The following is an 18,808-nucleotide window of genomic DNA, read 5'->3' as shown; positions in this document are numbered from 1 at the left end:
GTAAATGCGGTCTGTGAGACAATCAAAAACTCCACAGCACAGCCAACGCTCTGTAATGTGGAAGGGCAGCAAAGCTATGCATTGGTTTGTATACCACAATGCCGACTGGTAGTAACTGCAGTACACAAACCAGTCAGAATCTATGTTGCGGAGCCACAGCTGTTCAATGCAGAACAGCGGAACAGTGGCTTCGTTCGTCGTTAAATGTGGAGTGTTCCACATAATATAGAGCACTTGGATGCTTAGGACCTAACTTTTTCAACTGATGGGTTCTACAGTATATATATATATATATATATATATATATATATATATATATGCAGAAGACTTGAAATTGGGTTAACTAGTTACATATGTTATAGATAAGGCATGTCTGCAAAAGAACACTAAATTGACCATTTGGGTAAAGGAGAATAATATGCTGATAAATACATCAGAAACTAAGCATATGAGATTTGGGAGACATAAACCGAAAGGTGAATATTTAATACAGCACACAGTGATTGAAACTGTAGACTCATTTAAGGAACTAAGTATATGAATAGATCCAGCTTTGACTTATTCTGATCATATCAACCAATTAATTAACCATAGTTATAGAGCTGTATAAAAAGATTTATAAAGTCTAGGAAATCAGAAACGATGAAGGCAGTGTTAGTTACATTAGACCCAAACTTGAGTATGGAATACCAATATGGAAACCCTATAGGAAAACAAGCATGAATAAACTGGAAAGAGTACAGCAGAAATATACCATGGGCATCCATGGATGTGAAAATTTAAGTTATTATGAAAGACTAAAATATCTGAACTTGTACAGTGTCTCATAGATATCTAAGAGGAGATCTTATTCAGGTATATAGGGCATTTAGAGATAACTACCTCTAGGAATATTTGGAATTATCAAAAAGTAGTAGAGAATCATCATATAACCTATGTAGAAGATTCTGTAGGAATGAGAAGTGTAATAATTGGTTTTCTGGCAGAATAGCTAATGCTTGGAACAGACTACCAAATCATATTAAAGTAAGTACTAGTTTAGATATCTTTAAGAATACCCTGTACACTTATTATGGGAACAAGTGGTTTAGTATATTGGCAAGCTAGAAGGGCAGTAATGCCTGTGCTTGAAGTATTTGTATGTACATATATGTATGTATGTATGCACGTATGACTGTGTTTCTACCAAAACACTAAAGTGTTAAAGGCAGATTCAATACCAGTATTGAACTGAAGAGCATGCCACACAGTCTGCAAACAGCAGTGCAAATACTGACAGAGCAGACAACCATTAATTCTGAGAATAAGCAGGCTATACACAACAGATCAAGCATTGGAAACCACATCCATACATATAAGTATGCCAAACCATGAATCACAAGCAGCAGTCAATGCACTTAGACTTGTACACAAAGCATTCACTTGTACATATGTGTGACAAATACACCAACCCAACTGTTATTTAGATTGTGGAGTACAATTCAAAAACTCTGTGATGATTTCACTTACCTTACTAATGCATGATGGGTATTCCTGCAGTCGAAATTTGCAGTTAGCAATAGTCTGATCAGTAAATATATCAAAATCAATATCTGAAAGTGGCACTGATGTCACGCTGTCAGATCACTGGAAGATAATAGACACGTGACACATATGGTACTGTTTATTGATACCTATTGGTTGTTTCCACAAAACAACTGGGTATTATGAAGCATTAACTCAATTTATGTGGAGCTACACAAATGGGATTCCAAAAACTTGAATTTTAATGAACCTCATTAATTCTGTATGGTGCAAATGGCACTTAAAGGTGGTTGCACATTAGCTGCACTTTGATTCTGTGATTTGGAGTGAGAGGTACATTGGCAAATGGTAGACTTTCTGTTTTTTGTGATTAGTAAAGCTCATCAAGTCAGTCATTTCCAAAGGTACCTGGTTGAATTAATTGTTACTCCAAAATATTATCTTTAGCAAAAGTTGTTTTAAGTTACTGGAGTGATGTTGTATTGAACGTTATGCAAATGGATATTGCTATTTTAAATAAGTGATTTCAGTCCCATATGCAGGTGTATAGACAGAGTTATATTGTAAATATTAACAGTATAGGAAGGCTGACTTATAGATCATCCACAATTCTTACTGGTGTAACCAAGGAAACCTATGAATTTTGACACTATCCGTATCTAATATGTAATGCTGATATTAAAGATATTTCTTAATTCATGTTTCCTAACAAAACTTAAAAACATGTGCTGTTACTGTTATGGAGATGCTTCTTAAAGGTGTTATCACTACTGGTTCAAAATGCTAAGGATCTGTACTGTCTGTAGCCTGCCTATGGATCCTGAAGTTTTCTGATGCTTTCTGCAAGTTGTTAAATTGTTACTTGCTGTAGTATTGTAATGTAAAATGCACGCAGACTCCTTTGGCATGATGCTGTTGTTTTTGGACTTCCATTCAGCATATATGTAGTCTGAGGGGTGCTAATCCACTCATGAACAGTAAAGATATTGCAAGTTATGTTGATTTTGTAAATGATATATATGAAGACATTGTTATTACTCTTTATATGTCATGTTTGTATTTATCACAGACAGTGTTATGCAGACCTTTGCATTGCAGGAATGCATACTGTTTATGTTGACATATGTTTTTCACAGAATACAATGCCTAAATGGGCTCATACAGGAATTTCATCATGTGTGTATCACTGTCTTTCAGATGGCCAACCATCATATTGGTGACAACTTGCTCCCCTGGGAAAATGATATCTTAACTGATGCTCTCCACCAATGTGGACTGAGACTCCTAGGCCATTCAGGCAATATAGTTTTGAGACATAAAATCCGGGCTAACCAACATGATCAATGCACTTAGGGGTCACAGCTGATCCCATGATGCCTGTAGATGATGTTGCTCAGACATGGTCCTTTGTGCAGCCAACAGAGTGAGATATTTTGAGAGATCGAGGGATGCCACTGGTGGTGGACCACCATTGTCTCCCAATGACATCACAATATTTCTGGCCTCACTGCATACAGCAAGAGGGGAACAACACATCCCTGGTGATGGGATTGAATCTGGAGTTCCAGGCTGAATATGTATTGCTTTCTTTCCATTACATGGCTGTGTATTGAGCCAATTACTGCATTTTGCTGTAGCATGCATATTCATGTACTGTGTTTGACTTGCAGCAGCAGAGGTGAGCCATGCCACAGTCTATACAGGGTAAGGATGATGAACGTAAGTCTATTCATACAACTGAAGTAAAGACAGAACAATCCAAACAGCATTTGTAATGTTTGCATTAATATTCACAAGTCCATCTACTTCGGGCTTACAGCAGGGATTGGCAGGTGAGTGTCTCCATACTGTTACTGTGACCACTTCCTTGTTATTGCCTCAGCCTTATTTCATGGGAGTGCTGTTTACTGCATGTTGTTAATTACCTATCATTGTACGCTGCAGGTACATCCAGTGGGGGTCTAAGCCCTGTAGGTTCAAGTACAGGCAGACCAGGTATTTTACAGAAAATTGTCATAGCTTCCATCAGTGTGTAGTGCACATATGATACATGACATTTATGTCAATATTTGTCAGCACAGACCCATCTGATGTACAGTTGCAATGTCTATCACATCACATGAGTATTTGCAATCTATGTCAGTGTGTTGTATATGTGATGCTGTCAGTATTGTTTTTGCTAATTATATGACTGTATTGTCTTTCTCTTTACTTTCCCACTGCAGGGTCCACAGTACAACCCACAAGCTCTCCACAGCAGGAGTCTGTCAGTGGTATGATATTAACTATATTTCATGCCTGTCATTGCTGTTAATCTTGTAGCTGCCCTCTTTCCCATTCCTAGGTCAGTCTGCATCAGTCATCAAGTGCACATATGAGTGGTATTTGTATGTTACTCCTTCTGCATGTTTTAACTGAGTTCACATGGTTAATGGTGTCACTGATGTGTAATGCTGTTTTTTTCCCTACAATAGTTGAAGTTCATTCCTCTTCAACAGAACTATCTTCCTATAAGGTGTTTTAGGTGCGTGTTTTTGTATTCCTCACATACGTCATATATATTGGCCTTATAACCAAATTATATACTCCATGTATATATCCAAATTATATAGTCTATGTATGTAAATTATGTGAAGCATACATATAGCAGACCTCAAGTAAAGTCATTATTAGTTGTAACACTGAAGTGAGATTATATATGTCATATGTCTTTGATGATAGCATCATGTGATGTAAGTACATTATCCTAATCTATGTCTTTGGATCTTGTAGCACAACAACTATCTGTATCATTCAGTAGTCCATCCAGCAATCATGATGTGAGCTACATGTCATGCATGAAGGACAAGAGTGTAGACACGGTGAGATTATGGCTGCATTGACTGCTCAGAATGACAGTCTGCTAGCTGTGGCACAGTTGGTAGAAACCCACGGCCTCTATGCTGCTGCAGCAGTGTTGGACTACCAGCAGGATTCTGCATTTTCTGACTGCGCTCAGCATATTGCAACATGGGAGAGACAAGCCACCTCTCCACAGAACCATCATTGGCCATTGAGAATAACTTCTGTGGTCCAACCTGCACAGATTTTAACTGCTGGCCCGTCTGCTGTGGTCCCACCAGTCTTAAAGCCTTCAACTCACAGTCATGCTCCTTCACCACACATGGTGTTGTCTCCCCATCAATCTCATCTGTGGAATAACCAGGGCAACGTCTGTCTGTACATGGCTGGGTAGAGTGGACTGTGGTATGAGACATCAGCAAGGTTGCCCTAGACTTTTATAGTGTGTCTAACAGTGTAATACAAATAGCTGGCTCATATTATTGACTTACCACTCTACTGTGATATGTATCTTTTGAAATTAAATTTTCTGAATTATGTTCTGTGTGGTTTCTCTTTTTTCATGTATACAGCTCAGCAAGCTCTTGCCTGGTGCCCTGCAGAGTTCTACAGCAGCATAGAGACAAAGGAGAGACTTTGGAGTGATTAAGTATCATTTTCCTGCATTTTCTTGCTACCTTTAGTTAATTCTGCCTAAAACTCTGATTTCCTAGAGTTTCTGTGACTTATAAAGCTTGTTTCAGCTACATATTGTACTTATTTTATTGGCTGCCCTTTAAGAAAATCATTTTTTGTGTTTAAATTACCTGTTTAACCATTGTAGGCTACACACTCAAGTGTGATAGCCATTTATGTCATTTAAAGTGTTTTTTTTTCATTGTATCTGTTTTATTTTCTGAAAAAAAACACAAAAACAAAAATATATATACTTGTTTTCCACTTTTCTAAACTAGTATAGTCCAGTTTTCAGGTTAGTGCTGAATTCAGGGCTGTGTTACAAGTTTCTGTGTTTGCCCTCACCTTACTTGGATAGAAGGAAGTTTCTCTGTTCACTGTGAGAGAGGGAGCTTTGAGCAGCCTATCTGTCCCTGGAGGAGTGGTTTCAGCCCAGAAATTAGTAGTCTATTGGCCATTTTGGGCGAATTTCTATCTCTTTCATTTCCCTTCTATAAAACCCACATTTGCAAGGTTACTGTGCTAGTATACAGCTCAGCAAGCTCCTGCCTGGTGCCTTGCAGATTTCTACAGAAGCAGAGAGACAAAAGAGAGACTTTGGAGTGATTATGTATCATTTCTCTGCATTTTCTTGCTGCCTTAGCTGATTCTGCCTAAAATTCTGATTTTCAAGAGTTTCTGTGATTTAAAAAGCTTGTTTCAGCTACATATTGTACTTATTTTACTGCCTGCACTTTAACAAAGTCAATTTTGTGTTTAAATTACCTGTTGTAGGCTACACACTTAAGTGTGATAGCCATTTCTGTGCATTCAAAGTGTTATTTTGATTGTATCTGCTTTACTTTCTGAAAAAAAAAAACAAAAACAAAAAAATATACTTGTTTTCCCACCTTTCTAAGCTAGTATAGTCCAGTTTTCAGGTTATTGCTGAATTCAGGGCTGTGTTACAAGATTCTGTGTTTGCCCATACCTTACTTGGATAGAAAAAAGTTTCTCTGTTCTCTGTGAGAGAGAGAGAGAGAGCTTTGAGCAGCCTATCTGTCCCTGGAGGAGTGGTTTCAGCCCAGAAATTAGTAGTTTATTGGCCATTTTGGGCTAATTTCTATCTCTTTCATTTTCCTGCTATAAAACCCGCATTTGCAAGGTTTTTCTGCTAGTATACAGCTCAGCAAGCTCCTGCCTGGTGCCCTGCAGAGTTGTACAGTAGCAGAGAGACAAAAGAGAGACTTTGGAGTGATTAAGTATCATTTTTCTGCATTTTCTTGCTGCCTTTAGCTAATTCTGCCTAAAACACTGGTTTTCTAGAGTTTCTGTGATTTAAAAAGCTTGTTTCAGCTACAAATTGTACTTATTTTACTACCTGTACTTTAGCAAAGTTGTTTTTGTGTTTAAATTATCTGTTTAACTGTTGTAGGCTACACACTTAAGTATGATAGCCATTTCTGTGCATTCAAGGTGTTATTTTGATTGTATTTGCTTCATTTTCTGAAAAAAAAAAAATATATATATATACTTGTTTTCCCACCTTTCTAAGCTAGTATAGTCCAGTTTTCAGGTTAATGCTGAATTCAGGGGTGTGTTACAAGATTCTGTGTTTGCCCATACCATACTTGGATAGAAGAAAGTTTCTCTGTTCACTGTGAGAGAGGGAGCTTTGAGCAGCCTATCTGTCTCTGGAGGAGTGGTTTCAGCCCAGAAATTAGTAGTTTATTGGCCATTTTGGGCTAATTTCTATCTCTTTCATTTTCCTGCTATAAAACCCGCATTTGTAAGGTTTTTCTGCTAGTATACAGCTCAGCAAGCTCCTGTCTGGTGCCCTGCAGAGTTCTACAGTAGCAGGGAGACAAAAGAGAGACTTTGGAGTGATTAAGTATAATTTTTCTGCATTTTCTTGCTGTCTTTAGCTAATTCTGCCTAAAACACTGGTTTTCTATAGTTTTTGTGGTTTAAAAAGCTTGTTTCAGCTACATAGTGTACTTATTTTACTGCCTGCACTTTAACAAAGTCATTTTTTGTGTTTAAATTGCCTTTTTAACTGTTGTAGGCTACACACTCAAGTGTGATAGCCATTTCTGTGCATTTAAAGTGTTTTTTTGATTGTATCTGATTTATTTTCTAAAAAAAACAAATAAGCAAAAAAATATATACTTGTTTTCCCACCTTTCTAAGCTAGTATAGTCCAGTTTTCAGGTTAGTACTGAATTCAGGGCTGTGTTACAAATTTCTGTGTTTGCCCATACCTTACTTGGATAGAAGGAAGTTTCTGTGTTCATTGTGAGAGAGGGAGCTTTGAGAAACCTATCTGTCCCTGGAGGAGTGGTTTCTGCCCAGAAATTAGTAGTTTATTGGCCATTTTGGGCTAATTTCTATCTCTTTCATTTCCCTGCTATACAACCCGCATTTGCAAGGTTTTTCTGCTAGTATACAGCTCAGCAAGCTCTTGCCTGATGCCCTGCAGAGTTCTGCAGCAGCAGAGAGTCAAAAGAGAGACTTTGGAGTGATTATCATTTTTCTACATTTTCTTGCTCCCTTTACCTAATTCTGCCTAAAACGCCAATTTTCAAGAGTTTCTGTGATTTAAAAAGCTTGTTTCAGCTACATATTGTACTTATTTTACTGCCTGCACTTTAACAAAGTACTTTTTGTGTTTAAATTACCTGTGTAACTGTTGTAGGCTACACACTCAAGTGTGATAGCCATTTCTGTGCATTCAAAGTGTTATTTTTATTGTGTCTGCTTTATTTTCTGAAAAAAAAACAAAAAAAACAAAAAAATATACTTAAGCTAATATAGTCCAGTTTTCAGGTTATTGCTGAATTCAGGACTGTGTTACAAGATTCTGTGTTTGCCCATACCTTACTTGGATAGAAGAAAGTTTCTCTGTTCACTGTTTGAGAGGGAGCTTTGAGCAGCCTATCTGTCTCTGGAGGAGTGGTTTCAGTCCATAAATTAGTAGTTTATTGGTCATTTTGGGCTAATTTCTATCTCTTTCATTTCCCTGCTATAAAACCCGCATTTGCATGGTTTTGCATGCCCGGCAGTGCCAGTTAGCTAGGGTATAACTATTCCCAACTTCAAAAAGTCTACTCTTCAATTTTTCCCTTGGAAGTAGACAAACTTTCAACTTAAGCACTCAAACCATTCACTTCTCATACCGGTACTTGCTCAAAATTCATAACAAGCGCTAATAAACCTTAGCACTAGACCCCCCTATACTGTAGAGAAGGACAAGGCTCTCTATTCAACATTATCAGCCATTCAGTAAAACAGTTCACTGTACCTATCCAGGCATGTCCAAAGGGCAGTTTCAGGTGTACTCTCTGGTCCAGCTGGTGAATCTAGGCATTTTGAGGCAATGTTACAATTGCCTCATGTACACAGACAACCCTTGCCTCCTTCCACCAAACACTAATACATGCGAGAGATGCAATTATACAGCCAAACTGGAGGCTAAGCTCTCTCAACCCAAGACTGGACCAGGCAGTCAAGAGGAGAAGGGAATTACTTGCATCACACCACCAGTCTCACATAGACCTACGAAACCAGCACCGGCAAAAAACACACATAAATATACGAAAACATACTCGGTGGCTCTAAACAAAAATCTGCAGAAGCAACAGAGACCTCCAAAGCAGACATTCAAGCAACCTCTACCCCCAACACAAACCATGAAACACATACTTCACAAAACCAGTGTGCCACACAATCACAGCCCTTAAGGCAAAATAACATACCCAACACACTAGTAAAACACTGACGTCCCACTCACTAGGCTGAACAAGGAGAAGGTTACTGTTAGCTGCCTGTCGGGTGCCAGGAACCACCACATAGCACAAGCACTCAGGTTACTCCAGAGCTAGTACAAATATGACTCTGTCATTGTCCATGTTGGTGTGAATGACCTGAGCCGTGCCTCCCTTGATTACATGAAAAGAGACATGGAGGTGCTCTCTGATCATGTAGCCCAGGCCAGTATGACCCTGACTTTGAGTAGCATCCTGCCCTCACCAAGAATGATACCACGGTATAGAGAAAAAATTATCAATTTCAAGAATTGGCTAAGCTTCTGGTGTCATTCAAAGGAGATCCAGTGTCTGTCAGCCTGGGATGACATGCTCGACAAGCCATGCTGCTTCACTAGAGACAGTTTGCACCTGTCACCCTTAGGCTTTCAAATACTGGCCAAGGTTCTTGCCACCACCATAGTACCTTTTTTATGCAAGACTCAAAAGACAAACCCACCACCATAAATAGCACAAGTAACAAAAAAACTGAGGGTAATGCTACTCAATGCCAGAAGTCTAAACCTCAAAATGCACACACTCAAGGCACTCCTCAGTATGGAGAAAATCGATGTATGTGCAGTAACAGAAACCTGGTTTAAGGCTCCAGAGAGCACCCCAGCACTACCAGGCTATAACTCATACCATACATTTCGGCCACAAAACTCGGACCAAAATACAAAAGTCGGGGGAGTATCCATATTCATCAAGGATACCCACACCTCCAGGTTAGTGGCACAGCACAATGCTTCAAAGATCATCCACGTGCAACTAACAATGGGCAAAACTGCTATTCAAATTATAGCTTGCTACAGATCACCCACCATGTCCCAGAACCCTCACTCCGCATTCCTAGAAACACTGGAAAACATAAAGGTCTTACCAAACACCCTGATATTGGGTGATTTCAATTACCCAAACATTAACTGGGAGAACTACTCAAATACAAACTCCCTTGCCCAACATTTCCTGGAATTTATAAACACAAATGCCCTGGATCAACTGGTGAACACCCCCACCAGAAGTGACAACATACTGGACCTGGTCATTACCAACATGGGGGACCGGTGTTCCATACCGGAGGTCAACCCCTCACTGGTTAGATCTGACCATAAACTAATCACTCTGGATATCTACATTCCGTCACCACCCCCGGTCAAAGAAACCACCGTGAAAAACTTTTCAAAAGCAAACTTCACGTTACTTAAGACCGAGGTGGGAAGTTTCAAAGCCCCATGCTAAAGGATAATGCTGTCCAAGCTGCAATATCCTTGCTGTCCAAGCTGCAAAATCCTTTACTAATACACACTATGGGCACCTACAAGAATGCATGGATCGTGCTATCCCAAACAAAACCAAGACTCACTCCTCCAAGAAAAGGAAACCAGTCTGGTAGACCCCTGCTATAAACAAGCTATACAGTAGAAGGAGGAAACTAGTACAGAAAAGAGTAAAATCCCAAGAAGGGAACACTTCCCTGATCAGTATCAGCAAGAAACTACATTCCATCATAAAATCATCCAAGGCTAGTGTCGAAAGAAAAATTGCCATGGACTCCAAAGATAACCACAAGGCATTCTTTAGCTATGTCAAGAATCTAAGTGGCAATTCTCAGATCTGCTCAGAGTTAGTGCAGAATGGCACAAAATACACTGAACCGACTGATATAGCCAACATCCTGGCAGACAGGTTCAGTACAAACTTTACCCCCCTCTCACCCCCAAAAGGGCCCATAACTATACCAGAAGAATGTAGTGCCCCTGAAATCACATACACTCAGGTTAAAACAGCCCTCTCTAAAACCAAAAACACAGCATCAATGGGATTGGACGGTGTCCCAGGCTGCGTCCTATACAAGCTCAAAGATGAACTAACCCCTCACCTAAACACACTGTTTAAACTCAGCCTCTCCACAGGCAACATGCCCACAGAGTGGTGTACGGCAATGGTTATTCCACTCCACAAAGGTGGAGCCACAACGGACCCCGGGAACTATCACCCTGTAAGCCTGACTAGCTTGGTCTGCAAAGCTAAGGAGTGCATCATCATGGATCTCATTAACAGAGACATTGGAAACCTCCAAACACTGGACCCTACCCAGTTTGGCTTTGTTAAGGGCAGATCATGCCTCCTAAACCTGGTGGACTTCTTTGAGACAGTTACCAAGGCTATAGGTGAGGGAAAGGTGGTCCACACAGCCTACCTAGACCTTGCAAAGGCCTTCAACACCATTCCCCACTCAGGTATTATAGACAGGCTCACCAGCCTGAACATAAACCACTACATCATGAGATGGGTTGCCAACTGGCTCATGGACAGAACCCACATGGTAAGAGTTGCAGGAGCTAAGTCTGACTCTAAACCGGTTACATGTGACATTCCCCAGGGCTCAGTCCTAGGACCCCTCCTGTTCAGTATATACTTCTCAGAAGTACAGGCAAGCATAGGAGGACTATGGCTATCAAGTTCGCAGACAACTGCAAACTGGGGGTTATAATTGACTCTCCAGCTGACACAAACATCCTCCAAAAGAGTCTCACTGAGACAAATACCTGGTGTCAAAACCATGGCCTCAAGCTAAATGCCAAAAAGTGCATAGTCATCCCCTTTGGAAAAAACAAAGTACCCACAAACTACCACATAGGTGGTAGCCCCCTAAATACGGAGGATGTAATAAGGGATCTGGGGACCCAAATAGATAGTAACCTCTCCTTTGATAATCACATTGCCAAAGTAGTTAGAAAATCCTTCTATGTGGCCCACCTAATCACAAAAGGGTTTGCATCCAGATAGAAAGGGGTCATTGGGCCCCTCTATTCATCACTCATCAGACCCATCATAGAGTACAATGCCCCATTTGGGATGTACCTTACAAGACACCTGCAACAACTGGAAAGACCGCAAAAGTACCTCACCAAGAGGATCACTGGCCTCAAGCAGATGCCCTATGACTGAAGAAACTCCAGCTGTACTCGGTTGCATACCGCCTACTCAGAGGTGATCTCTGCCTTACATACAAGGCCATGTCCAACCCAGAATTGATGGATATGCTCCACCTAAAGGAAACCTTATCCCCTCGAGCCACATGCTCTAGGGATCCAAACCTCACCACAACAATAAATAGAACATGCTGGAGGGATAGATTCCTGTCCCAGAGACTTCCCATGCCCTGTAACAAGATTCCAATCTACATTAAGTAGAGCTCCTCGCTAACCCCCTTCAAGAGAATCTTTGACGAGTGGATGGGAAACAGAAAGTTTACCCCAGGGATCACTTAAATGGATCTACTGGACAGAGGCACAGGGAACTAATCTAAGGAGGCGGCGAAAGCCAACACATTCTGGCTAGGCTTATAAATGCCTTCGGGCAGATAGCCTAGTACCTACCTATGAACCTATGTTATTGTATTGTAGACATAGGAGTTTGTAGCACTGATGTGTGTCCCTTACTGTTTTCCATACTGTGATACAATGATCTAAGTGTGCATGCATACTGCTTATCAGTTGTGCCCTGAGTTGATGATCTTTGTTCTGACACATTTGCATATATTCATGTTGAAATATCATAGGAGTTTGGTGTTATGCGTGATGATCAGTGTGTACGTCTAGTGAGCAATTGGCATTAGATGTAATCTGTGTTGCTTTGGTTTGGTGGGGCAATGCCTGAATACCTATGTTCAGCCTGTGTACTCAGGTATGTGTGGTTTGTCATGACTCAAACATTTAGGTCAGATGCTGCCATGATACCTTGGCCTGCACTTGTAGTCATACACTACATTGTCTTCTGTCCCTTATGTCCTCCTGCTTCTCCTCGGATACCTGTGGTATGTCCTCTTTAGACATCTGGGGTTATTGGGGTATTTCAACCACACCTACAGCTGGAAGGGGTCTACTTCAACCCATCGAAATTACATTTCTGCAAATTTCAATTACCCGACTCCACTTCTTTGAAACTTCATTAATCTGAAAGCACGGATTGCTGAAATCCTTTCACTGTGAAAGGAACCACTTGACCTCCATGGTGAATTTTGCCCTTTCTTCAATGTAGTTCAATCTCAGAGTTGGTATATTTAAGTAGGGGAGTGTGTGGGACGAAGCCCCTACTTTGGTGGGTTTAGTTTTGGTCCATTTAGGCTTTTTATCATGGTGGCCAAGTGGTTCCTTTCACAGGGAAAGGATTTTGGCAGTCCGTGCTTTCTGATTAATGAAGTTTCGAAGAAGTGGAGTTGGGTAAGTGAAATTTGCACAAATGTCATTTCCATGGGTCGAAGTAGACCCACTGGAAGACCACCATGTGCTCTGGTTAGCACGTTGTGTAGCATGCAACACAGTTATCTGTGTTGCCTTTTCAGGTGTGTATTGCAGTGTACTCCCTGGATATATTTAGACATCTGAACCTAACTTTTAATACACTGAACACACACACTATGGAGTTTCTGATTGCTGCATGTGCTCTGTTGTAGGCCTCTGTGTAATGTGTAATAGTCACTTATATTCCTTGGGGTCCACAGAGCATACCCAGAGGACTTCAGAAATGGAGTCAGCGTGGCTGTTTATTGCATTTCAGTTGTGTTGTGTGTACAAGAGATGTGCTTTGGAATCAGACTGGCATGTGTAGAATTACTAATTATCCTACAGTGAATATCTAAGTAGTTGGGCTGCCTTCATTGTGACTTCTGAAAACACATCTGCAGCAAGTACCCTGAAATCTTCCTTTGGCTTGCTGCACTGTCCGCAAATAGGTTCTGTGAACTTTACAGAATCTGTTCCATTGTGTCTGCTAACATCCTACTCTGCAGGGTGAGAGAGAAGAGAAGTAACAGTTAATAAAATTGTCAAATAATGGAAAGAGAATAATTAAGCTAAAAAATAAAAACAAACTAACAAAATATAGTGACTCAGTCATAAGAACTGGAGGGCTTTCCTTAATAGGCAGCAAATGGCATTTAATCTAGACAAATAATGAGATGCTAATGCACTGTCATCACCACCACCAATGCCACCATTGTTGGTAAAGGTCAGCCAAATAAGATGGCTATACACCTTCGTAGATTTGTTAAGTATAGAAAATATATTTAATCTAGTAGTAGACATCAATGGCCCAAGATGAGACTGGACAAAAAATGAGAAAAAAAAACTTCAGTTCTAGCTAAATACTTGGAACAAACGTAGTTACTGAAAAACATACCTTTTCTGTCCACAATGACATCCTTCATTAAGTTGTAGTTGTACCTGCAAAATGTAGTAACCGCAGCCTTGAGATTATCTAAATATTCAGTGTTGTTATTAAAATACTCTGCATCTATCTTTCCATTTTCTGTGATGCCAATGAATTTGCCAACTCGACTGTCAAAAAACAGTTGTCGTTCCTTGTTGTAGATGATTGTCTGAATAAGTAACACTATCTCACCATCATTCATGTAGAGACAATCTACAATTGTCTGATATAAATATATCCCTGAAATAGAAACACAGAGTTATCAAAATGTCTCTTATTGCAAAGCTACCTACCTGAAATGAAACAAATGCAATGCTAAGTTCTAAGTGCAGAGCTTACAAAATCAGGAGGCTACAGTTTCCATTGTGTACAAATTGCTTCATGTTCGATAAGTTTCAGTAGAATACGGGAAAGGTGAATAATAAAGGTTTTCTTGTGCCAGTATGTCATGAGCAGTAATAACATTGTGTATGCATTCCTAAATGTGGATTTCACTGGGTGAATGCAAAATCATTTAGAAATCTTAGAAAACACAACAAAAATAACAAATGACACAGGTGTTTATAAATACAAAGTGATGGAGTCATGTAATGGTTTACCACTAATGAAATAAAGATGCAGAAAGATGAAAAGGCAGCACCTAAAAAAATCAATCACAAAATATGAAAAACTAAAAAATGCATATTGTCCCTTTATCCTGACTTTTGCTGAATGTAAATATGGATCATTACAGTTTATTGTGTTATATTGGCTCTAAGGGCTGGGTCGGTCGGGCTCGGGTGTGAAGCGGGGCTGGGCGTGCACCGCAGCTGGAAGAGCCGTTGACCCCTTGCCATGCTCCCCCCTCCTGGGGGGGGCCGAGGGGATGATGACGGCGACTCTGGATGTTCTCTGGGTCCTTCCTGTGGATCTCCCTAGCTGTGGCGGATGACGGTCTTGACCGGCATCCCGCATCATCCAGCAGCTAGCAGCTGACTTAGAACTGGTGCGGACCAGGAAAATCTGACTGTTTAATTAAAACAAAGCATCACAAAGGCCCAAGATGGGTGTTGACGTGATGTGATTTCTGCCCAGTGCTCTGAATGTCAAAGTGAAGAAATTCAATGAAGAACGGGTAAACGGCGGGAGTAACTATGACTCTCTTAAGGTAGCCAAATGCCTCGTCATCTAATTAGTGATGTGCATGAATGGATGAACGAGATTCCCACTGTCCCTACCTACTATCTAGTGAAACCACAGCCAAGAGAACAGGCTTGACAGAATCAGCAGGGAAAGAAGACCCTGTTGAGCTTGACTCTAGTCAGCATAGAACACTGCATAAGAAACATTGCTTGTTTGTTACTTGTAGATGCTGTGCTTTATGTCTGGGTTATAGAAGTCACTGAAGAGGGAATACGTGAGTTTTATGTTTCCTTTATACCCTTTCCCTTTTGTTTGAGTTTGCATGGTATTGTTATATATAGAAACTGGGGATATAGGGGGTGCACAACCTCCACTTAAGGTGATGGGGGGGAATGTGTCATGCAAAAACAGCATTGTTTTCTAATCTTATTGTTGTCACTGAGTTACTGGTGTGACTTTATGAGTCATCATATATTTTAGCTCCAATGATTTTAGCATCGATTAAACAATATGCAATTATTTGTAGTAAATCTTGATACTTAATATTTGGTACATGTGTGGATTTCCTTCTTCTGGGGGGGGTTAATTATTTTTATCTGTCGGTTTTTATGTCTTTATATATTAAGACCATTTTGCTGACTTGTTATAGTGCCACAAACCTAGTCACAAATCACACATGTTATGCATTATGACAATACATACATATATTGTACAATAAGCATATCATATCTTCACTGGTGCATATTACATGACAATAAAGTTATTTTTCTTCATAAAATTAAAACAGTGTTGAAGCTAAAAACTGCCCTCTGCCCCATCAGCAAAAGTCATAAAGCTCATTAACAAGATGACAGGACACATGATTCCTGGCACACACACCAAGGTCCCCCCAACCACACAGTACTATTCAGAAAAATGTTAAATGTCTGAAAATGAGTCACTCTTCTGTTTTATTTGCAGACTTGTAGACATGTAATGAATCATTAATAAATTACACATAACCTAACACTTTGAAAGCATATGGAAAATGGTGACCAGGAATTTGTCTCATCCACATCAAAAATGATTGAATATACTGCCATTTTTTTAAATTTGTGACACCAAAACAAACCAACATAAAACATACATAGTTATGATTGACAGGGAACATAACTCATATTCCTGTGGTATTGTTGAGCCTGTAATACAGGTGAGAGATGAAATGTCCCTATAGTGACTCCTGCTGACCTCTCTTATCATGTTAATTACTAATTAGACTTTCCAGTTTCATACATACTTTTGAGAAAAAAGATGTTACCTTGACATGATTTGATAGATCCAGAATTACCTTGTCAAAGTCAAAAAAGAGATAAGAGAAGAGACGAGAAAAAGAACTGAACTGGACTATACTCAAGAATCAGCAGTCTGCATGGCTATGTTTTTCACCACATCTAACCACATTGTCTGTTAAAGATGATTATCTTACAGTATTTTTGTAAAGATACCCTAATGGACAGCTTCATCCAAATGTCTATATGAGTATGTCTCTCTAGAATTCTAAGATATGAGGTTTAGCTCGACATGATCAAAGCTTCCCTGTGGGTGTGGTCACTAACATAGTGGATACCCGATTATAACCTGCCCCGCCCCCACATTTCCTGTTTTGTGGATTTACGTATAGTACTCTGTAATCCTAAAAAAATATATAAATATTATGTTTATCAGCAGCTCTTCTGCTCAGCATGTATACAACTAGCTTAAGGGCAAAAAGCATACTTCCTGATTCAAGGTTATCTACAAAAAGGCAAATACATGTACATGATTAAACAGGGCCAAAGTTTCATGCATATAAGGACTCCTGCTAGAAACCACAAAGTGAAAATCCCTGTTTCCAAAGTGGTGCATATACAGTCATTTCACATTAAAGAATGATAGTAGCAAATGATAACAGACTTCTTGTATTTTTATGGGCTGTGCAAGTTGAAAGGCCAGCATTGTGCAAGGTGACTTTGCCATTTCTGGTTGCTGTATGGTGATATTTTCCAGCTTGAACCACTGCATGACAAGCATTGTAAGGAAAAATGGTAGTCATTTTCAACCTTTCCACTCACTTTTCCAAAAGACACAAAGTTTTCACGTTAATTTATAGAAAAAAGATTAACAGAAATAAAGCCTTCCAAACATGTATCCATCCACTTATGCTGTAAGCAACAAATATCAATATCATCTATGTCACTATGAGGATTATTACATTTTATCTCATTTTAGTAAGTTTCCATGAGCTTTGTCTAGGCTTACTGAAAACAGAGACTGTTCAATTACACATTAACAGTCCAGCTACATAACCAAGAGGGTATATATAACCCACTCCTCACATGCACATAAAAAGCTATTATCCCATGGAGCATGGTTAGGTTTTGATGCATGCATGTTTGTCTATCTCAAAATGGAAGAAAAGAAACATACTACAATAAACCAAGTTTTACTTTCTTATTCCAAAAGTTGAAGTTGCCAAGGGGTTAACTTGCTGAGTTAAACTGCTCAGGAGGCAACCTACTGAAGGAAAAAAGAAAGTGTTTTTTTTTTTGCAGAGGGACATCTGCTTTCACCCCTTCCATATGGGAGGAAGACCCATCTATCCAAACTCATATATACCAACCCCATGGTCTTACAAAGAATAGAGAAATCTCCCAAAACAAAGGAATCACTGTCAGCACACACAGTACAAAAATAATGATTTACTACCGAAAACTAGTCATCAATTGGCAAGTTCAACACAACTGGGGAATTAGGCTGAGAGAATGGATTTCTGGGAATTTCAAGCTCAGGGTACTGCAGTTAAGCCACTAAAGTATAAATGGGAATTATGTGAAGCAGTTTATGGTTTCATTTGACAAATGGGTTGCTATTGTGCAACTTCAGGCATACATTAATTTGACAATACTGATATTATAATTACAACATTTTTGTTTATTAAAACGCTGGATTAGGAGAGGTACAACAGCAGTATTCCTGGTTGGATATATGCAGCCAACACAGTTCCACCTATTTAAGTTAGCTGAATTATAGCTGACACTGCAAACCCATGACACACTTCATTCAGGGTCTATATTACATTGCCGAAAAAACATTCCACAGACGCTACATCGATGACCAATATTCAGCAAAATTCACTTCTGCGATTCGCTGAATACTTACAGGGCAAAGACGTAGTTGGCCAACTACACATCTTTGTCTTTTCTCCACTGTAGTGTGATCTCAGAGTTGGTATTTTTAATTGGGAGGGCTGGGGGGCACAGCCCTCCACATGGGTGGGTTTGGTTTAGCTAGATTTGGGTCTGTTGGGTTGCGGGGCAAGTATTTGCCCTTTAAGTATTCAGTGAATCACGGAAGTGAATTTTGCTGAATAAGGGTCAACGATGTGGCATTAGGTGTAAAGTTTTTTTGGCAACATAATATAGGCCCTTTCATTCAATATGGAATGAAGACCCCCTAGATAGTGCATACAATGGACGAAATAGATTCCTCAATCCCCTCTTACTCTTTCTTACTCTTTGTATATTTTAAATATTTTATTAGAATTAAGATACACATTGAGTGGCAAGTTATCAATGTCCAATGTTCAATTAGACAAGATAAACAAAAATGCTAAATTTAGGATTTTGCCC

The 18,808-nt window shown here is 39.6% G+C and overlaps 1 protein-coding gene across 1 annotated transcript in view; it reads right to left on the bottom strand.

The window, feature by feature from the left end:
* Nucleotides 1-18,808, bottom strand: part of LOC122810576 — a 470,053-nt gene that overhangs the window by 321,835 nt on the left and 129,410 nt on the right. The window contains exon 6 of the mRNA XM_044082155.1: nt 14,010-14,279. Coding sequence (XP_043938090.1) covers nt 14,010-14,279 — 270 coding nt within the window. The remainder of the gene's footprint in view (nt 1-14,009; nt 14,280-18,808) is intronic.

This window comes from Protopterus annectens, chromosome 9.part0, assembly GCF_019279795.1.
Source record: "Protopterus annectens isolate FY-2018-M chromosome 9.part0, PAN1.0, whole genome shotgun sequence".
NCBI lineage: Eukaryota > Metazoa > Chordata > Ceratodontiformes > Protopteridae > Protopterus > Protopterus annectens.
This window is presented reverse-complemented; position numbering and strand designations above follow the sequence as displayed.